General features: G+C 44.0%; 1 protein-coding gene across 7 annotated transcripts in view; it reads left to right on the forward strand.

The window, feature by feature from the left end:
• The first annotated feature begins 6,736 nt into the window (after nucleotides 1-6,736).
• The window catches only part of SLC4A7 (solute carrier family 4 member 7), a 101,886-nt gene continuing 93,376 nt past the window's right edge, over nucleotides 6,737-15,246 (forward strand). For all 7 annotated transcript variants that reach the window (XM_054191060.1, XM_054191061.1, XM_054191064.1 and 4 more), the window contains exon 1: nucleotides 6,737-6,967. In XM_054191060.1, coding sequence (XP_054047035.1) covers nucleotides 6,920-6,967 — 48 coding nt within the window. In that variant the 5' untranslated portion in view covers nucleotides 6,737-6,919. The remainder of the gene's footprint in view (nucleotides 6,968-15,246) is intronic.

A 15,246-nucleotide genomic window follows, 5' to 3' on the forward strand; every position in this document is an offset into this window, starting at 1 on the left:
AACGCGGGACATTAGGCTAAGTAGTGCTATAATAAAGGGTGCTGATTGTTTCGATGATCTGAAGGCCTGCATGGGTGAGGTTAAAATATTACACTGAGAGCCTATATAGATAACAAGCAACAAGTGCAGATGTGAAATGTGTGAGACCACAGCATTGGAAAGAAGTTCTTGGAAGCTTTTCTTGGAAGAGCCTGCTCCTACTGCAGGCATTTACATGCTAAAATCCTTGATGACTGCGTCAAGGTCTATCTTAAACTAGTAGTTCCTTGCTTTCTCAAGGTTGCTCTAGACCTGTCTTAAAAGGGTTCCCTAGAACTTCATCCTTCTGGTGTCTAGAAACTTTTTCCAGCCTACATTGTGCCAATGTTGTCTTTTAAATTAAACAACTGTTCTTTTCTTTGTCCTAGGGAAGAAGTAAATATGATGGCTACCATAGAGCTAAACAATGTGAAGGTGGAATGTCAGGAAGGTGCCTTTTCTTGTAGTAAGCTGGCCATGGTGATGCTGAGTTGGTGCCCTGATCCAGTAAGCGCTAAACATACGATTAAGTCTGAGGATGGATTTCACTGCTTTTCTATATGGGGGTCTGAAATGTCTTACATTTTAGATATTGCACACAAACTGGATGAGGGAAGAAATACAAATTTGTGTTAAAAATCAGCTGCATATATTTTCATATGTTTAGAAATTTAACTGAAAATTTTCTTTGAAGTCTGCCACTGCTACTGTGGATTGCCAAATTCCTTATTTTTGTTAGTGTACTTGGACAAGGTAGGTACTGTGTATGAGTAAAGCTGGTACTAAAGAGGGATAAATAGCAATAGATGGACACACAATCATGACATTTGGTAGTTTGTTAGAGACCTTTCATACTATCTGACCATGCCTTCTAAAATGGCCAGGTTCTACACACTGAAGCTAGTAAATCTTTTCCTTTTGTCAGAAGTCTGTACTGATTTCAGTATTGTGACATACCAGAAGATGATTTTTCTTTTCTTTTTTTTAAAGACAAACCGAAACACATTTTCCTGGACTAAAAACTTTTTGAACTAACAGCTCAAACACATTTCCGTTTTAAATGTGTATTTTTCTTTATTTGGAAGAAAAAAGAAACATGAAGACAGCTGATCTTCTAAAAGACAGGAGAATTGAGGAGAGAAAAAGAAGTGGAAGTGATTTTATTTCCTAAGTAACCTGTCTTGACTTGCTATATACCTTTCAAATCTTCTTTACTCATCTGAATCTGTACTCATTCAAGCTACTGACTGTAATGATGGTGACATCACTGCTTTGTTTACACTGAAATCTCTTTTGAGGGCATCACAACAGAGGTGGTTTTAGGAGAGGTATTGATTACGCCTCAACTTTGGAATTTGGTAATTTTGGTATACCTCAAACATGCTGCACTTGTCCTCTAGTCTGCTTTTTTTTCTTAGCTTTAGATTGTGAACTCCTCAGGCCTGTGATTATTTCTTCATAAGCATTTAAAAACCACACAGGACAATAAATCTTCTGGAAAGAAACAAGAATAACTTTGATGTCTGGCCATATTAATATACAATAAATATTTAGTCACAAATTTGCATTTAATATTGCACCCACAAACTGTGAGGAGAGAAGCACTCAACACTTGTAAATCTTAGTTTAGGATCTGCGAGAACGCAGGCTGCTGTTAGTTCTGATTTGACCCTATTCATTTGCCTTATGAGATGGTCTTCATTTACACAATTGCTTCAGTTTGTCTGTTTTTTACAAGACCATTCTTGTTGCATTCAGCACACAAAAAATGATAGCGTTCACTTAATGAACAACTTCTCAGTGTTTTATCTTAGTTGTACAGACTTAGGATGTATTTATTACTTTATTATTTACTGCTCTGGGGGTGAAATTATTGTTTTTGTTTTGTGATTTTACTAGTATTCATCTTTACATGTCTGGTCGTTTTATAAGCATTGACTTTTATGACAGCTTGCACAAGTAAGGGAAGGGGTGTTTATTGTTTTGCAGATGGTTAGCCAATGTTGAGAGCTTCAACTAATCTTCAGTATCCAATTTTACACACTTGCAACTGGTAATTTTTTTAAGTGTTAAGTATTGTGTGATACTCATCTTCAAAATCCAACATCCTCTGGCTTCGTTTGCAAATGTCTCTGGCTTTTTTGCAGTCTGAACCTGGCAAACAGGTATCCAGAATGTAAAGAATGCACAGTTTAGTTGTCCATGCAGGAGAATGTTTCATCATTTAAATTGTGATGTAGACAGTACATTGGCAGAGGTCCTGTTACTCTTCAGTTTTTCTGCTATATTCTGCCTCCTCGCAGAGAACTCTTCTCTCCCTAGACCCTTTTCTTTGTTTTTAAGAGCATGAGGCCAGAACACTCCTTTCTGCTTTTGCAGCTCTAATTTGTGTGTTTCTTTCCTCAACCCTTCCTCTCCCCATTCCCCAGTTTAACATCTGATACTTACCTTTCTGATCCCCAAGAGATCAGCATCTTTCTCCCCAAGCTTATTACACTTCTTTGCTTGGAGACAGTCTTCTCACCCTACCCAGGTGTTTCTCTTGCCTCTTTCCTTCTGTACGTGTGACTGTTTGCGCTAGAATTTGTGTCTCTTTGCCCTTATCCCTTTTGTTTGACTCTTGTTAGTCCGATTTAAATGTTCTTTGTCCTAGTGCAGCTATAGGAACCGGTTTTTGCATATTGCATCCCTTTCCTCCTCACACAGTGATTTCATTCCTTGAATTTCTGTTTGCTTCTGCCAGCATCAGATGCTCTAATGAGAAAGAAGGGACAGTCCCCTTATCTTCTTTCCCCCTTCAGCTCCTCTCTCCTTTCCTCTTTCCATTGGTGGCTCCTCAGTCTAAGACTCTGTCCTAGCCATGGAAATGATTTCTGCTCTTTCTGGTGAGAAAAGGTAACAAGGACTAAGGAATACTGAATCCTAGCATTTTCTTCCTTCACCGTTCTTAGGGCTCTTCTTAGAGGCACTACTGCTGCCAAAATAATCTCACTTTGTGATTACCTGCACCAGGTACTCCCCACCATTAAAGTTGACTATGTTTTCACTAATGATATTCTGTCAGCCTGTAAGAATAGCCAGCATTAACAGACAAAAACCTTGAGAAAGAGTCCTCTTCGGTAGAGATAATGGCTGTTGCAGTTATCCCATCAAACACCACCTTTTCATCCTGTTCGTGAGGTCTGTGGTAACTTCCTGCCAGAGGTCATACTTGCCAAAGCAGCTGATGACTGGAGTGGATCGGATGCTGGTGACAGGCTGGATGGAAGGTGCTTTTATCATCCCCTAACTTCCTTCCTTTGAGCCTTGTAAGTGCCTGATAGTTGGCAAGAAATTAAACAGCAGGAGAGTAAAGCGTAAACCTGACACTGACGGCTCTGCCTTAAGGAGACAGGCAATTTCCTAATCAGAGATCTGGCTTATCCAACAATTTCTGCCTCTTCCATCCATGTCTAAGTATGAGGGGGAGGAAAGGGAGGAAGAGGAGGGGAGAAAAAGCACCATCAGGCCACTCTTGGTGGACCAGGTACATTATCTTACTGGAAATACTGCTGATGCACTTCAGTGCCACACGAGCCCTACCCGTCTCCTTTCATATATCATCTGGTGTCTCAGTGACAATTGCACTGTCATGTATGCACAAAGCCGTCCTGTTTCTATTTCAATGACGACTTTTGGAAAAGGTAGGTTTTGAACTTTATGAAGTTCTGGTCAACTTGATGTGAACAGAGGCATCAAGTTCTTTTCACTTGGGCAGCATGGCATGGGGAAGCTAGGTTGGCCTTTTCTGCTATAGTTATACATACGGTGACCAGATGGAATGCAGTGAGCAAACAAGTTTTTCAGCTCAGCAAATGACTGGGTGTTCACCTGGAGATACTGTTCTCAGCATAGTGTGCCAAAGGAAGTACGATGAATGAATGCTGGGCCCTACTGCACCTTGGTTTGTCTGTTGGGTATTCTCTGATGCCAGGGGAATGCTAGAGCATCTCACCAGAGATCCCTCTTCAGAGATCAAAAGGGTAATGGAAAAGGAACATCCTTTAATGCCAAAACCTAACCGACATTCATGTCAGTAGGCTGCTTTTTGATGGACTAAACATTCTTCTCACTCTAGCTGAGTTTTTAGAAACACTCTGAGGAACCTCACCAAATACTGTAGTTTACTGAACATTACAGGAAGTCCTTACTTTAGATATTACTGTTCTCTGGACTGCATCCCCAGAGAATGGAGAAGTTCTGTGCTCATGAAGATGGGTTCTGTTCATCCCAGTATCAAAGGAGGACCTCTGTGATCTGCCTCCCAAGACACCTATTTAGCACTAATTATTTACGACCTGAAGTTACAATCTGTCCCAGTTACTACCCATGCTGTCTACTGCAAGATAATTTTCAATGGTTTATCTGAGTTGAAACTCTGCCAGTACTGTTCCTGGAAGAGGAAAGGACAGAACAGGTCACAGTTACACTGCAGGTGTATCAAGGCATTTTATATCAAGGTTATTATTTTTGTGGTGCTTGTGCACGGTGTTTTATTTCTGTCTGTTATCCGTTCAAACTCAGCTGAGACCTGATCCAGCTCATCATCTTTGATTTAAGGGTGTGTTAAGGTTTCTCCCTCTTCAATCTGTTCCACACAGCTTGCCTTACTTTACCTCCTCAGTACAACTAGGCAGGTGTAGCTTACACTAATGATACCTTCCTCAAAGTACAGGTTATAGTGACCTGGTGTAGACCCGTGCCAAGTCATTTGTTTGAAAACTTCCTCCAAGCTGTATGGATCAGGAGCTCTGACCTTATGGCCAGGATTGCATCTGTGCCCAGTGCCATCCAACAGTGTGTGCACCTGCTGTTCCTTCCAGGACATCTGCTCCTGTTCAGAGAAATGGTGAACTATTTTCATCTGCAGACTGATCCGTCTCTGCCAGTGCCTTTCCTGAAAAGCATAGAGAGGACTACTGGTCACCAACCAGCTCTTCTTGCCCACGCTCAGGCAAAGGTTCAGAGCCTTTTGCTAGCCTGTGGCCAGCCTCCAAAGCAGGCGGGTCTCGAAAGCGGTGCTAAGCCTCCTGCTGGTAGGCGGCAGGAGAGGCCTGGTTTGCCTCTACAGCCGGGTTTACATTTTTGTCTGCGGGCTCTGCAGAGCCTCCTTTTATAGTGTTCTTAGCCCTGCACGGCGTTTGCTGATGCGTGCATTCCTTTCACTTGCTGCTTCTAAAGCTACTGATAAAAGCAGTAACTCTCTTATCTCCATTTGAGAGGGCTTGTTTGAGACCCAGTTTAATTCTGATCCCCTTGCCTTGGTCTGTCTTGACCGTGTTATATCTGTGTCAGTCAGCCTGCCTTCTCTTTTACTCTGCATCTCCTCTGATCCCAGTCTCCTTTGGAAATCTCTGTGCCTCTCTTCAAGTGAGCCTTCCAAACTTTGTCACTTTCAGAAGACAAGCTGTGACTGGGCCTGCAGTGTAGTCACCAGTATTTTCTTCCTGACACTTCTGAGACATTCAGCATTCACATGCTGTACGTAACAAAAAAGCACTACGCCCAAAGCATCCCGAAAGTGGTCCAGGGACGTGTTGTGGAGCTGTGTGCCATCTCTGCCCCATGGGTGCATGTCAACTCCTTGCCTTTATGGTGTTAGAGCTTTGTTGACAACTCAGTCCAGGAGTCCTGGGCGAATAAAGGCTGTCTTCTAGTTGAGCCAGGCAGGCTTTCAGAGTGGAAAAAGGGGCCACAGCATAAAAATCCCCCCCCACACTGTTGTGGGTGCAGTTAGAAGCCCCAGGGTGCCGTGAGCATGTTATCAAGCATAGGAAGCATCATGGGATGGTTCATCTGCTGCCCGTGTACATGTTCAGTCCTATCGGTACAAGGTGTTTTGGAATTGTGAATTCCAATTACACCCAAGGAGGGTGTCATCTTCATGGAGGCAGACAAGGCGAAAGTTATCTGCTAGACAAGTGCAAACAGCTGGTTCTTTCTAAAAACTTCTACTGGAGCGAAGCTTTATAGCGGCAGCCAAAAGCACAACCTTGACTCTATCTCCCCCCCAGCCTTTTGAATAAAGGATTGTTGGAATATTTATACAAGGGCAAATAACATTATTTTTGGAAGTGACTGAATTATTTTGGTTACTTTCTAAAAAATCAGCCGGAGGCAGGCACCTGGCATGGAAAATTTCAGCCTGCGCGGTAAAAGCTTGGCAGAAGTTACCGGCAAGGGCTGCTGTGCGGGGCGAGCGTCAAATAGCCGTAGTGAGCGGCTGCGCTACTGCTCGCCGTCTGCCGGCACCGGCACCTCGCCGCTCCCGGCAGCCTGGGCCTTGAACCTTTCCGTCGCCGCCCGGGCGGCCTCCGCCGGGCAGCCGGCGGTTGAGGTGAGGCAGGAGCCGCCCCGATAACGGGCAGCCTCCGCCGGGCAGCCGGCGGCTGAGGCGAGATAGGGGCCGCCCCCCGCCCTGGTAACGGGCAGCCGGCGACTGAGGAGAGTCAGGGGCCGCCCGCCCGCCGCGGTAACGGGCGGCTGAGGCGAGGCAGGGGCCGCCACGCGGCTCCGCGTGGGACGGCGCTGCCCGGCCCCCCCCCTGCCTCGCGTGCACCGCCCCGGGGCGGGCGGGGGCGTCGACGCGCCGGGCGCTGCGCTGCCTCCCCATTGGCTGCCGGCGCTGCCGGTCGAGCGCGGGGCGGGCGGGCGCGGGGGGGGGGAGCGGGCGCGCCGAGTCGATCTGGGCTCAGCCCCCCGGCGCGGCGGAGCAGTCGCGGGCGGCCCGTCTTGAGGGCACCGGTGCTGTCCGCCCTCCCTCCGCCAGGCAGTCAGCCCGCCCCGGGCTCCTCCAGCCTGCTCTTCTGCGTCTCGTTCCGCTTCCCTCCATTTCTCCCGGGCGATCTCGGCGGGGTCCGCGATGGAAGAGGAGCGGGCGGGCGAGCAGATGAGACCGTTGCTCACCACGGTAACGCGGGGGTGGGTGTGGAGCGGAGGGGGGGGGGCGCACAAAGGGCCGCGGTGGGGTAGCGCCTCCCGCGTCGTGCGCGAGGCCATCCCGTTCCGCTTTTGTCGTGGGCGGAGGGGGAGACGGGGACCCTCCGACCCTCCTCTGTCTTCCCCAACCCCTCGGCGGCGGCAGGAGGCGGAAGCGGCGCCGCCGGTACCGGAGCGCCCGGGGCTCCCCCGGCCCCCCTCTCGCCGCGGGGGCGGGAGGGCGTAGGTGTGCCCGCGTGCCGGCCTCGTGCGCGCCGCCGTTACCCCCGCCCGCCCCCGCGAGGGGCCGGAGCCTTTGTTCCGCCGCCGGCTTCGGGCGCCGCTGCGGCGTGCGGTCGGCGGCCGCTCTGTCCCTGTCGTCCCCCGTCCACCCCCCCCCCCAGCTTCCTTTGTGAGATCCCCGCGGGGCTTGTGCCCGGCGGCGGTGGGCGGCGCGGCAGCCGCCCCCGGCCTCGCCTTTCTCTCCCTGCCCTCCCCCCCCGCCCCGGCCCCGCCGGCTGACGAGTTCCTGGGCGAGGGAGAAGTGCGCACACATGGCAAGCAGCGAGCTTCCCCTTGTCCTCATGTTGCACGGCCGCCCAGGCGGGTCAGGTGGTGGATACGGTTCCCCGGCGGATTTCTGCTCTGGGGGGACGGGGGTGTTGGTCGTGTGGGGGGGAGATGGATAAAACTACGGAGCTCTGGTTTGTTTCCTTCCCCGGCCGGTGGCTAAGTAAAGCAGACATGTGTTGCCTTACTTCCTGTGCTACTGAAAAATACATGTGGTTCCACAGTTGTAATTTCCCCTCCCTTCAGATGACTCAAAGTCTGGATTTTGTTAATGAGCCTTTGAGCCCTTGCTCGGATACTCGCCTTCGAGGCCTTTTCCAAAGAGGTGTCGCACAGCCACTTGTTTTCATTGCCTGCAGAGGAGGGATGTGTAGTTTGTGACACAAAGGATGCTGTGAGGGACAGAGAAATAACACTGAAAACGTGTGAGTTTTCATCATCTTTCCGCTACTCTTCAAGGAGAGACTTGAGTCACATTTGATAAAATTGGCAGTCTAATGAAGTGCTACCTTCCTGTGACATCAGTATGTTTAGTATGTCTTTCCTCTGTTATAACAGGAGAGTTGATAACTTAGTGGTTCAAAGGTCCATGAATTTTGCAAATTCCTTGTATTGTTACAGTCTTTGTATATTGGCTTCAGAAATTAATGTATGTGCTCACCTCTAAAGGTTTTGTTTTGTCCAGACTGCTGCGCCACCTTCTTGTCTCTGCCCCAAAAAGGCATATTCCTAATTTGTGTTAGCTTTTCCAGTTAAATTCTTGGTAAGGGCAGACTGCTTGATAGGTTTAATTCGTGTTAAAACTGCCTTCCCTCTCTGTAGGAGGTGTCTCCTAGCTGGCAAGAGAATACTCCCATCTAGTAAAGAGATGCTAGGCTGTAAGGAGCAAGTTGCAAAAGCTTTGGGCTTCAAGTGTAAGATGTTAATCATTACCCTCAGGTGATTCCAGATTAAAAGAGGATTACAGACTTCATGAAAGTCAAGGTGCCCCGAGCTTGTCTTTGTCAGGCCTGCCGGGCAGGAGTCATTTAGCTTCTATTATAACAGAAAATAACTAGGGGCTTTTGGGACAGACCCGTAAGCTGCTGTACTACTGTGTGGTTGTTTTTGATGTAGGTGCTTTGAACAGAGGTGCTCAGTGGAGTGGTCCAAGTTGGTTTCCTTGCGGAGTCAGGAGGAGCCTGACCTTGGTGCCAGAGTGTATTCAGGAGGTGACTGCAGCTGTGACAAACCTGGAATAGTTAGAAAAGTGAGAAAGCAGAAAGGTTGGTAAGAACTAGAAAAAAAGGAATTTCTAGGGAAAACACATCAAGTAAATGGCTTAAAGAAAAGACAGGACATGCTGATCTTTGGGCAATTACATAGTATAGCAGTGTTGGATTTGTTGGGGGTTTTGTATGCAAGAGGTATAATTTTATATACATGAAAGCTACTTAATCCAAAATATGAGTATTTTTGACAATATAGTTTGACTTAATTTTTCTAATCCTGTGCTTCTGGTAGTACAGACCACCTTCCTGCTAGTAGAGCTTGCTGAAACTGCTTACGCATTTATAGCTTTTTCAGAAATAAACGGTGAAAGGTGAAGTAAGGTGAAAGGACTTTGTATAAAGTGTGAATCAAATCTGAGAATTTAAGTGCTGCGGTTTAAAAATACAGAAGCACTATCAAATAAAGAACTCCCTAACACTTCCTTTTTTTCCTCCAGTGTTGGTAAATTAGGTGGTTCTGTGTTTATGTAGTGTTAGATATGTAATGAGTAAGCTCTGGTGGTGCTTGTATGGAGGACCACCTCTGTCAGTCACCCACCCTGCTCCCCTCAGTGGATTTATTTTATAAAAAATGTAAAATACCTTTAATCTTGCTTGTTTTGTATTTTAGGTCCAGTCTTAAAGAAGTGAATGATCAAGGATTTAGGGCATTGGTATTTTGAGGGGACTGCTTGGTGTCAATGTGTACATGAAAGTCAAAAGAGGGAGGTGAAACAAATGCCTGATAGAGCTACTACAGAGAGCAACCGACCATCAGAACATCTGTGACAAGTGGAGAATACAGGAGGAAAAAGATACATAACTGCATAAATCCATGGTTCTTTCATACCTTACAGACAGTAAGCTGTTCTGCCCCTCAGAAAAGATGTGTTATTATTGGTAAAGGTTCACTGAAGGGCAACAAGATGTGAATTGGTTCCTGGATGAGAAATTATTGAACAGGCTAGGACTTGTCAGCCTGGTAGAGGTGATGGGAGAATGATGCGGTAGGGCTCTATAAAACTCGTGTGGAGGGAGCAGGTGAAGGTGGAAGAGGAGGCACATAGTCAAATCAGAGTTAGGCACTAGGTTCACAATAAACAGAACTTCACTTGGTGTAGGGAATTCACAGGTATGCTTGCTGTACAACGTATACACAAGTTTTTGTGAACTTAAGGGGAGGCTGGACAAACATCGGAAAACAGATACATTGAAGTTAGTAAATGAATGAGCAATAGCCTCAGGAAGTCTGAGTTGAAAATAGCTGGAGGTTGTGAGAGTGTAAGGAGGAGTTGTACACTTGTCTTGTTTTTCCTCTTCCCTCAACAGCTACTTACAGTAATTCTTTTTTGGTTTGTTTAAATAGGAGTGGAGTGTGTTAGTATGTTGCTTTCTATACAGTGGTTAGTTTGACAGTTACAGTGATGGTATTAAAATGCTTTATACTGCATACCAGTGATCTCGGTTGTAGCTTCTATCTAGCTTTTGTCATTATGGTGTTCATTACTGGATAGTTTGGTGGGTTTCTTTGCAACAGCTGTAAGTAGCATTTAAAGGAATGCAGCTCTGTCTCTAGGTATTTTGCAGGTAATATTTTCAAAATACTTTGTTATCTTAAAAAACCCAAAAATAGATAAAACTTTTTTTCTTTATTCTTTGGTACTACTTCATGTATATCGTAAAACTTTCACAAGGTCTTAGCCCACGCAGTATGGCTAAGTAATGGGTTTGTGTTTCTTTGTGTCATCTTTTTCCTTCAACAAAACAAATCTGTTTTTATCACTATTCGACTGTAGATGATGATAGAACTGAAAGTGGCTCTTGTTGGGGACGGGCATATTTCCAGGCTTCTCCTTCTGGCTTTCCTAATCAAAGCATTAAAGTAATGTGGTCTGCCATATCTCACTGAAGAGGCATTAGTGTCCCTGTGCTTTTTCTGAAGTGGCTACATGGTTGGCTTCTGCTTTTATTTTTTAACAGCTGTGCATGCACATTATCAGGTGGGTTTTAGACTTTCGTGTTCAACAGTGGCTGTGTTTCAATGACAGCTTTGGGCTTTCACTTCAGGCTTAATTTGAGGACTCTTTCAGGTACACCCCACTTCACCAACACACATCACTGCCTTAAACAGGGTCAGTCCCTTCCTTTATACTGATGCATCTTCTTAATGCAACAGCGTAGCGTCTGGTACTCCAGCTTCTCAAATCCATAACAAAACCCATGAAGGCTTGTAGGAGTATAGGGTAACAGACGTCAGAACCACTTGAAATAAAAAAAAATACACAAATTGATGAGACGTATCCTATCAGAATCTGCTGGTAGTTACAACTTCAACAGTGTAATAATCAAAATACAAAGTGCTTTTTCTTCTCAAGAAAAATCTGAAATACAACTTAATTTCATGAATGGATTTCAGGGGAGAACCAGGTATTTGGTGGTGGCTAGAATGCAATATATGGTTTCCGAACTAAGCTTTGGTCCAGTTATTGCATTTCAGATAGTTTGGTAACTTTGCCTAGCTATGCAGTACTTCTCTTAGGTGGTTATTGAAACAGTTCCTTTTAAAATATGTTCTAAGTCTTGATTTACCTTCGTGCTACTTTATATGTAAGGATGTAAGGAGCATTAGTATAGTAAAACAAAGTTCTAGAGATCTGACTACTTTATATCTTTCCACGTATCATGGATGATGTGCTGTTTTAGAAATTAAGTAGTGGAAAGTGTTCTATTGTGTGATTATTTGCCTTCTTATTTGAGATGTGGCTTTTGTGATGGTAAGTCAAATACAAGTCTCTGAAGAATGTTACGCTGGTACATACAAATTTTTTCGTATTAACATAGTAAGCTTGAACTGCTGTTTTCCCTTTATGGCTGGACAAGGGTAACTGAGGGTATGTTTATACTGCGTAACTGAGGACTGTGCAGGAAACTCTCCTCCCCCATGAGTTCATGGCATCTGGCTGAACACATGCTCTCCACAAGTTACAGCAATACAGTTAGACTTGTGTCAGTGCCCTGACTAAATAGCCCTGGTGGGAGAGAATTTAACTAGCTTGACAACCTTGCAAACTTGAATCTATGACTTTTGAGAGACGAGACAAGCTGCTTTTCTGTATTGTGCTGTTTGGGCAGGGTGTGTACCTTGTACAACTTGCACCATGCAGTGGGCTACGAGCAGTGCATCTGATCACCTCTGGGTTAAAGTTCTGTAAGCTGCTGTTAAGTGTATCTTTTTGAATTCTTAAAAAGTTTCCATGGCTGTCAAAAACTTCATGTGTTACTTGAGAACTTTCATTAGGCTTCTTTGAGCAGTTTCATTTGCTGTCCAAAATAAGCTGTAGGGTGTACTAAGTTGAGCAGTTTTTGCCTTATATTCATGTGATTGATCTGCTCCTGTAGGTGACCTTTGACATGTCACTGTGATTGTTGTTGGCTTTTGAATATTGATATCCTTTACACAAGGATATCTGTTACACAAGATCTTCAGTGGCCGTGAAGTACTACTTAGTAAATAGAACTGCTGTATAACTAGTGATTGATAAAATACACAGTATAACTTGAACTTAGCTAGAGAAGATCTCAAAAGAATACTCTCATGCTTTTAGTATAGCATATTCTGGAATGATAAAGTTTAGGGGCATTTCAAATTCTTTGCTAAAATTAAGGTTGTTGTTAAGTTCATGTAATTAAGTTCATGTTTTGAAATGGTGATAAGAACAGTGAGATTCAAATGAGGTTTTTGTAAATAAGCAGATGGAGAAAAGCACCACAATCCTGTAGATCAGTAAATGTCTGAATGTGAAAATGAGGCTCTCTGTTCTTATACAGATGATCTTACAATGTTTTTAAATATGTATTTCTAAATTTACACTTGTACATTTAGCAATAGGTGAAAAAATTTACAATGTTATTTTTAAAAAAGCGCAACATTTGCATTTAAAAAATCAGTCCTGACGTTGTAGAAGCTTCTTTTTGTGTTACTGAGAATAAACATCAATTATGCAAGCATCCCAAACCTACCTTGCCAGCATATCTCAATGGTTATTAGAAGGGATTATCTGTGTAAGAGTCTCTGTTAGTTTGTGCTGGGCACCCCCCGAGTTCCTTGTTTCACTGGGAGTTAAATTTGCTGCAGTGGGGAGAGCATGTCGTGACAAAAGAAATGTGTATTTTAACCAGTAGATGGAGCCATTTTAGTTACATATCAGCCATGCCTATTTATGTAAGTTTTTGGGAAACTTTATTTCTTAAAGTCTTTTCAGTTACTTTGTCTTTGGAGTATGGCTCATAGTTATTTTACTATTTCTTTATCTACAGAGAAGACTAAGTGTTTTATTCTTCCAATAACAGTGCCAGGATTGTACAACAGGAAGGCTGTTTCATTTTCATAAAAGCGCCAAAAAGAGTGAATGCTTGTGCTTTATGGGAATTACAGTTATCTCTGTAAATTGTCCACTGTCACGTAAGTAGAGCTCTACAGGCAACACAAGGCATAAAAAAGGCTAAAGTAATGTTTCAGAATATTGATCCATAGCGTTGTATCTGACAGTCTGAATGCTCTTCTAACTTCCACCGAGGAAAGGCTGTTAGCTTGAACTGAGATTTTTGTTTTTCCTACTCCAGTGCCTTAAACTAAATTGACTCAAAGCTATGTAATGGAATGGTTGTCCTATTTGGGTATACTGGCACAAGTTGTCTTATTTCGGCAATGCTGGAGTGCTTCATAACCTTGAAACACCCCAGGCTTATTAATTCTGTCAAGTCCCATTTTAGCAGAAGTATTTGCAATGCTGTACTTGTATCATCTTGTATCCTCCTTCAGCATCCACTTTTCTAAAAGGAATATTTGTGCTTTTCTTAGTTTGACTCTTTGCCCCTGCATTTATACTTAGTAATGTACCTGATAGATCTTCCCTTTCCCCCACTCTTTCAAGTTTTCAGCACTGAAGGTGATTTTTGGTGAACACAATGTGAACTTGAAGAGTGGGACCGTATTCAAATCTTCATTTTGAACTCTCTCAATATATGGTATTTTGTGAGGTATAGGTGTATCGTCTTCCCCAGATTCCTGGTGTGACAGACTTTGAGGTTTCTTGTGGCTCAGTGTTGTTGTGTGGGGTTTTTTTGGCTTGGTTTTTTTTTGGTGTGTACTCAATCTCTCATAACTCAATCTCATTGGAAGCTTACATTTTCTACAAATGGTGTAGAACGAGTATTGGTCTTTTTCATAGGAGGTAGTTGTGCTGGAAGGCATCTGGACTTGTCTTGTTGGTAGTATGGCTAAGGCAGTATCCTGAAATACCAAAATATTTTTAAACTTAAAAACAGACTTGAAGTTTTTTTTAACTAAAAGAGAGTCTTCAGTAGAAGTTTCCAGATTGGGTACCTGTTGTCAAACCACTGCCCCAGTTTAACAGAATTTCTGGAGGCTACCTCCAAACAAACTGGAGCGTCCTGTGGATGAGGCATGTGGTCAGAGGCTGCAGAGAGAAAAGGGGAATTGCTTACAGAGCAGCGTCCCCTGTCCCCCCACTGTCTGATGTACGCTGGGATTCTGATTTTGACCTGCTACTCCACCCTCTGCTACTGTTCCTTCTACAGAACAGCTCTACTACTGAGGATCTGTCAGCTGAGGTCTGCTTTCAGGTGGGGACAACTGAGGACTCACATGAAAACTTGACTATTTTTTTTTGGTTATTATCTTTTCACTGTGGGGACGTGTGTGTATTAAGAGTGTGTATGTGGACAGCACGTCTTGAAAAACTATGCTTCCCTAAAGTGTAAAGTGAAGATTCCACACACCCCCCCGACCTGCTCATTGTTGCGCTAGGCTGATTCCTCTGCATTTTCCATGACTAATGTCTACTAAATATGTGCTGGCTATGTCTTGACTGGGATCTATTTTGGGATGAAGAAAATGACAGCTAAGTGATTGTAAATACCTAGGTTATGGCAAGCGTAATGATATCAATTATTCCTTGCTAGAAAAAACTAAGAATTTTTTTCAATGAAAAGTGCCACTTCTGAACACCATGGCGGTTTCACTAACAGAATATAAAGAAGACTAGAGAATCTCTAATCAGACTGTCTTTTTGTATATCTTTGTTAAAAAGAACAGAAAGAGGTTAAAGCAAGCATGTTCGTAGAGGTGTTGTAATAGCATCTCGTTTGGTGTCCATTTCTGGAATGTGATTGTTTCTCAGTGCAAAAATTCTGTTGTGTCAAGAGACTCAGGCTGCTGTGTTCTAGATCTCAAAAGTCAAGCTAAACGGAAGCATGTGTGATTTTTTTTTTCTTTTAGACAGGGTTATGAGTAAGCTAGTACAGCTAGTTAATCACGTTTATTGCTAACTGATCAGACTTTAAGTTCACAATTAGAAGCTCTAATTCTTCAGATTTTCTCTTACATTTGTAAGAAAAAGATGTATAGCAGACGCTAATGTGCATAACG

Source organism: Rissa tridactyla, chromosome 2 (genome assembly GCF_028500815.1).
Source record: "Rissa tridactyla isolate bRisTri1 chromosome 2, bRisTri1.patW.cur.20221130, whole genome shotgun sequence".
NCBI classification, from domain to species: Eukaryota; Metazoa; Chordata; class Aves; order Charadriiformes; family Laridae; genus Rissa; species Rissa tridactyla.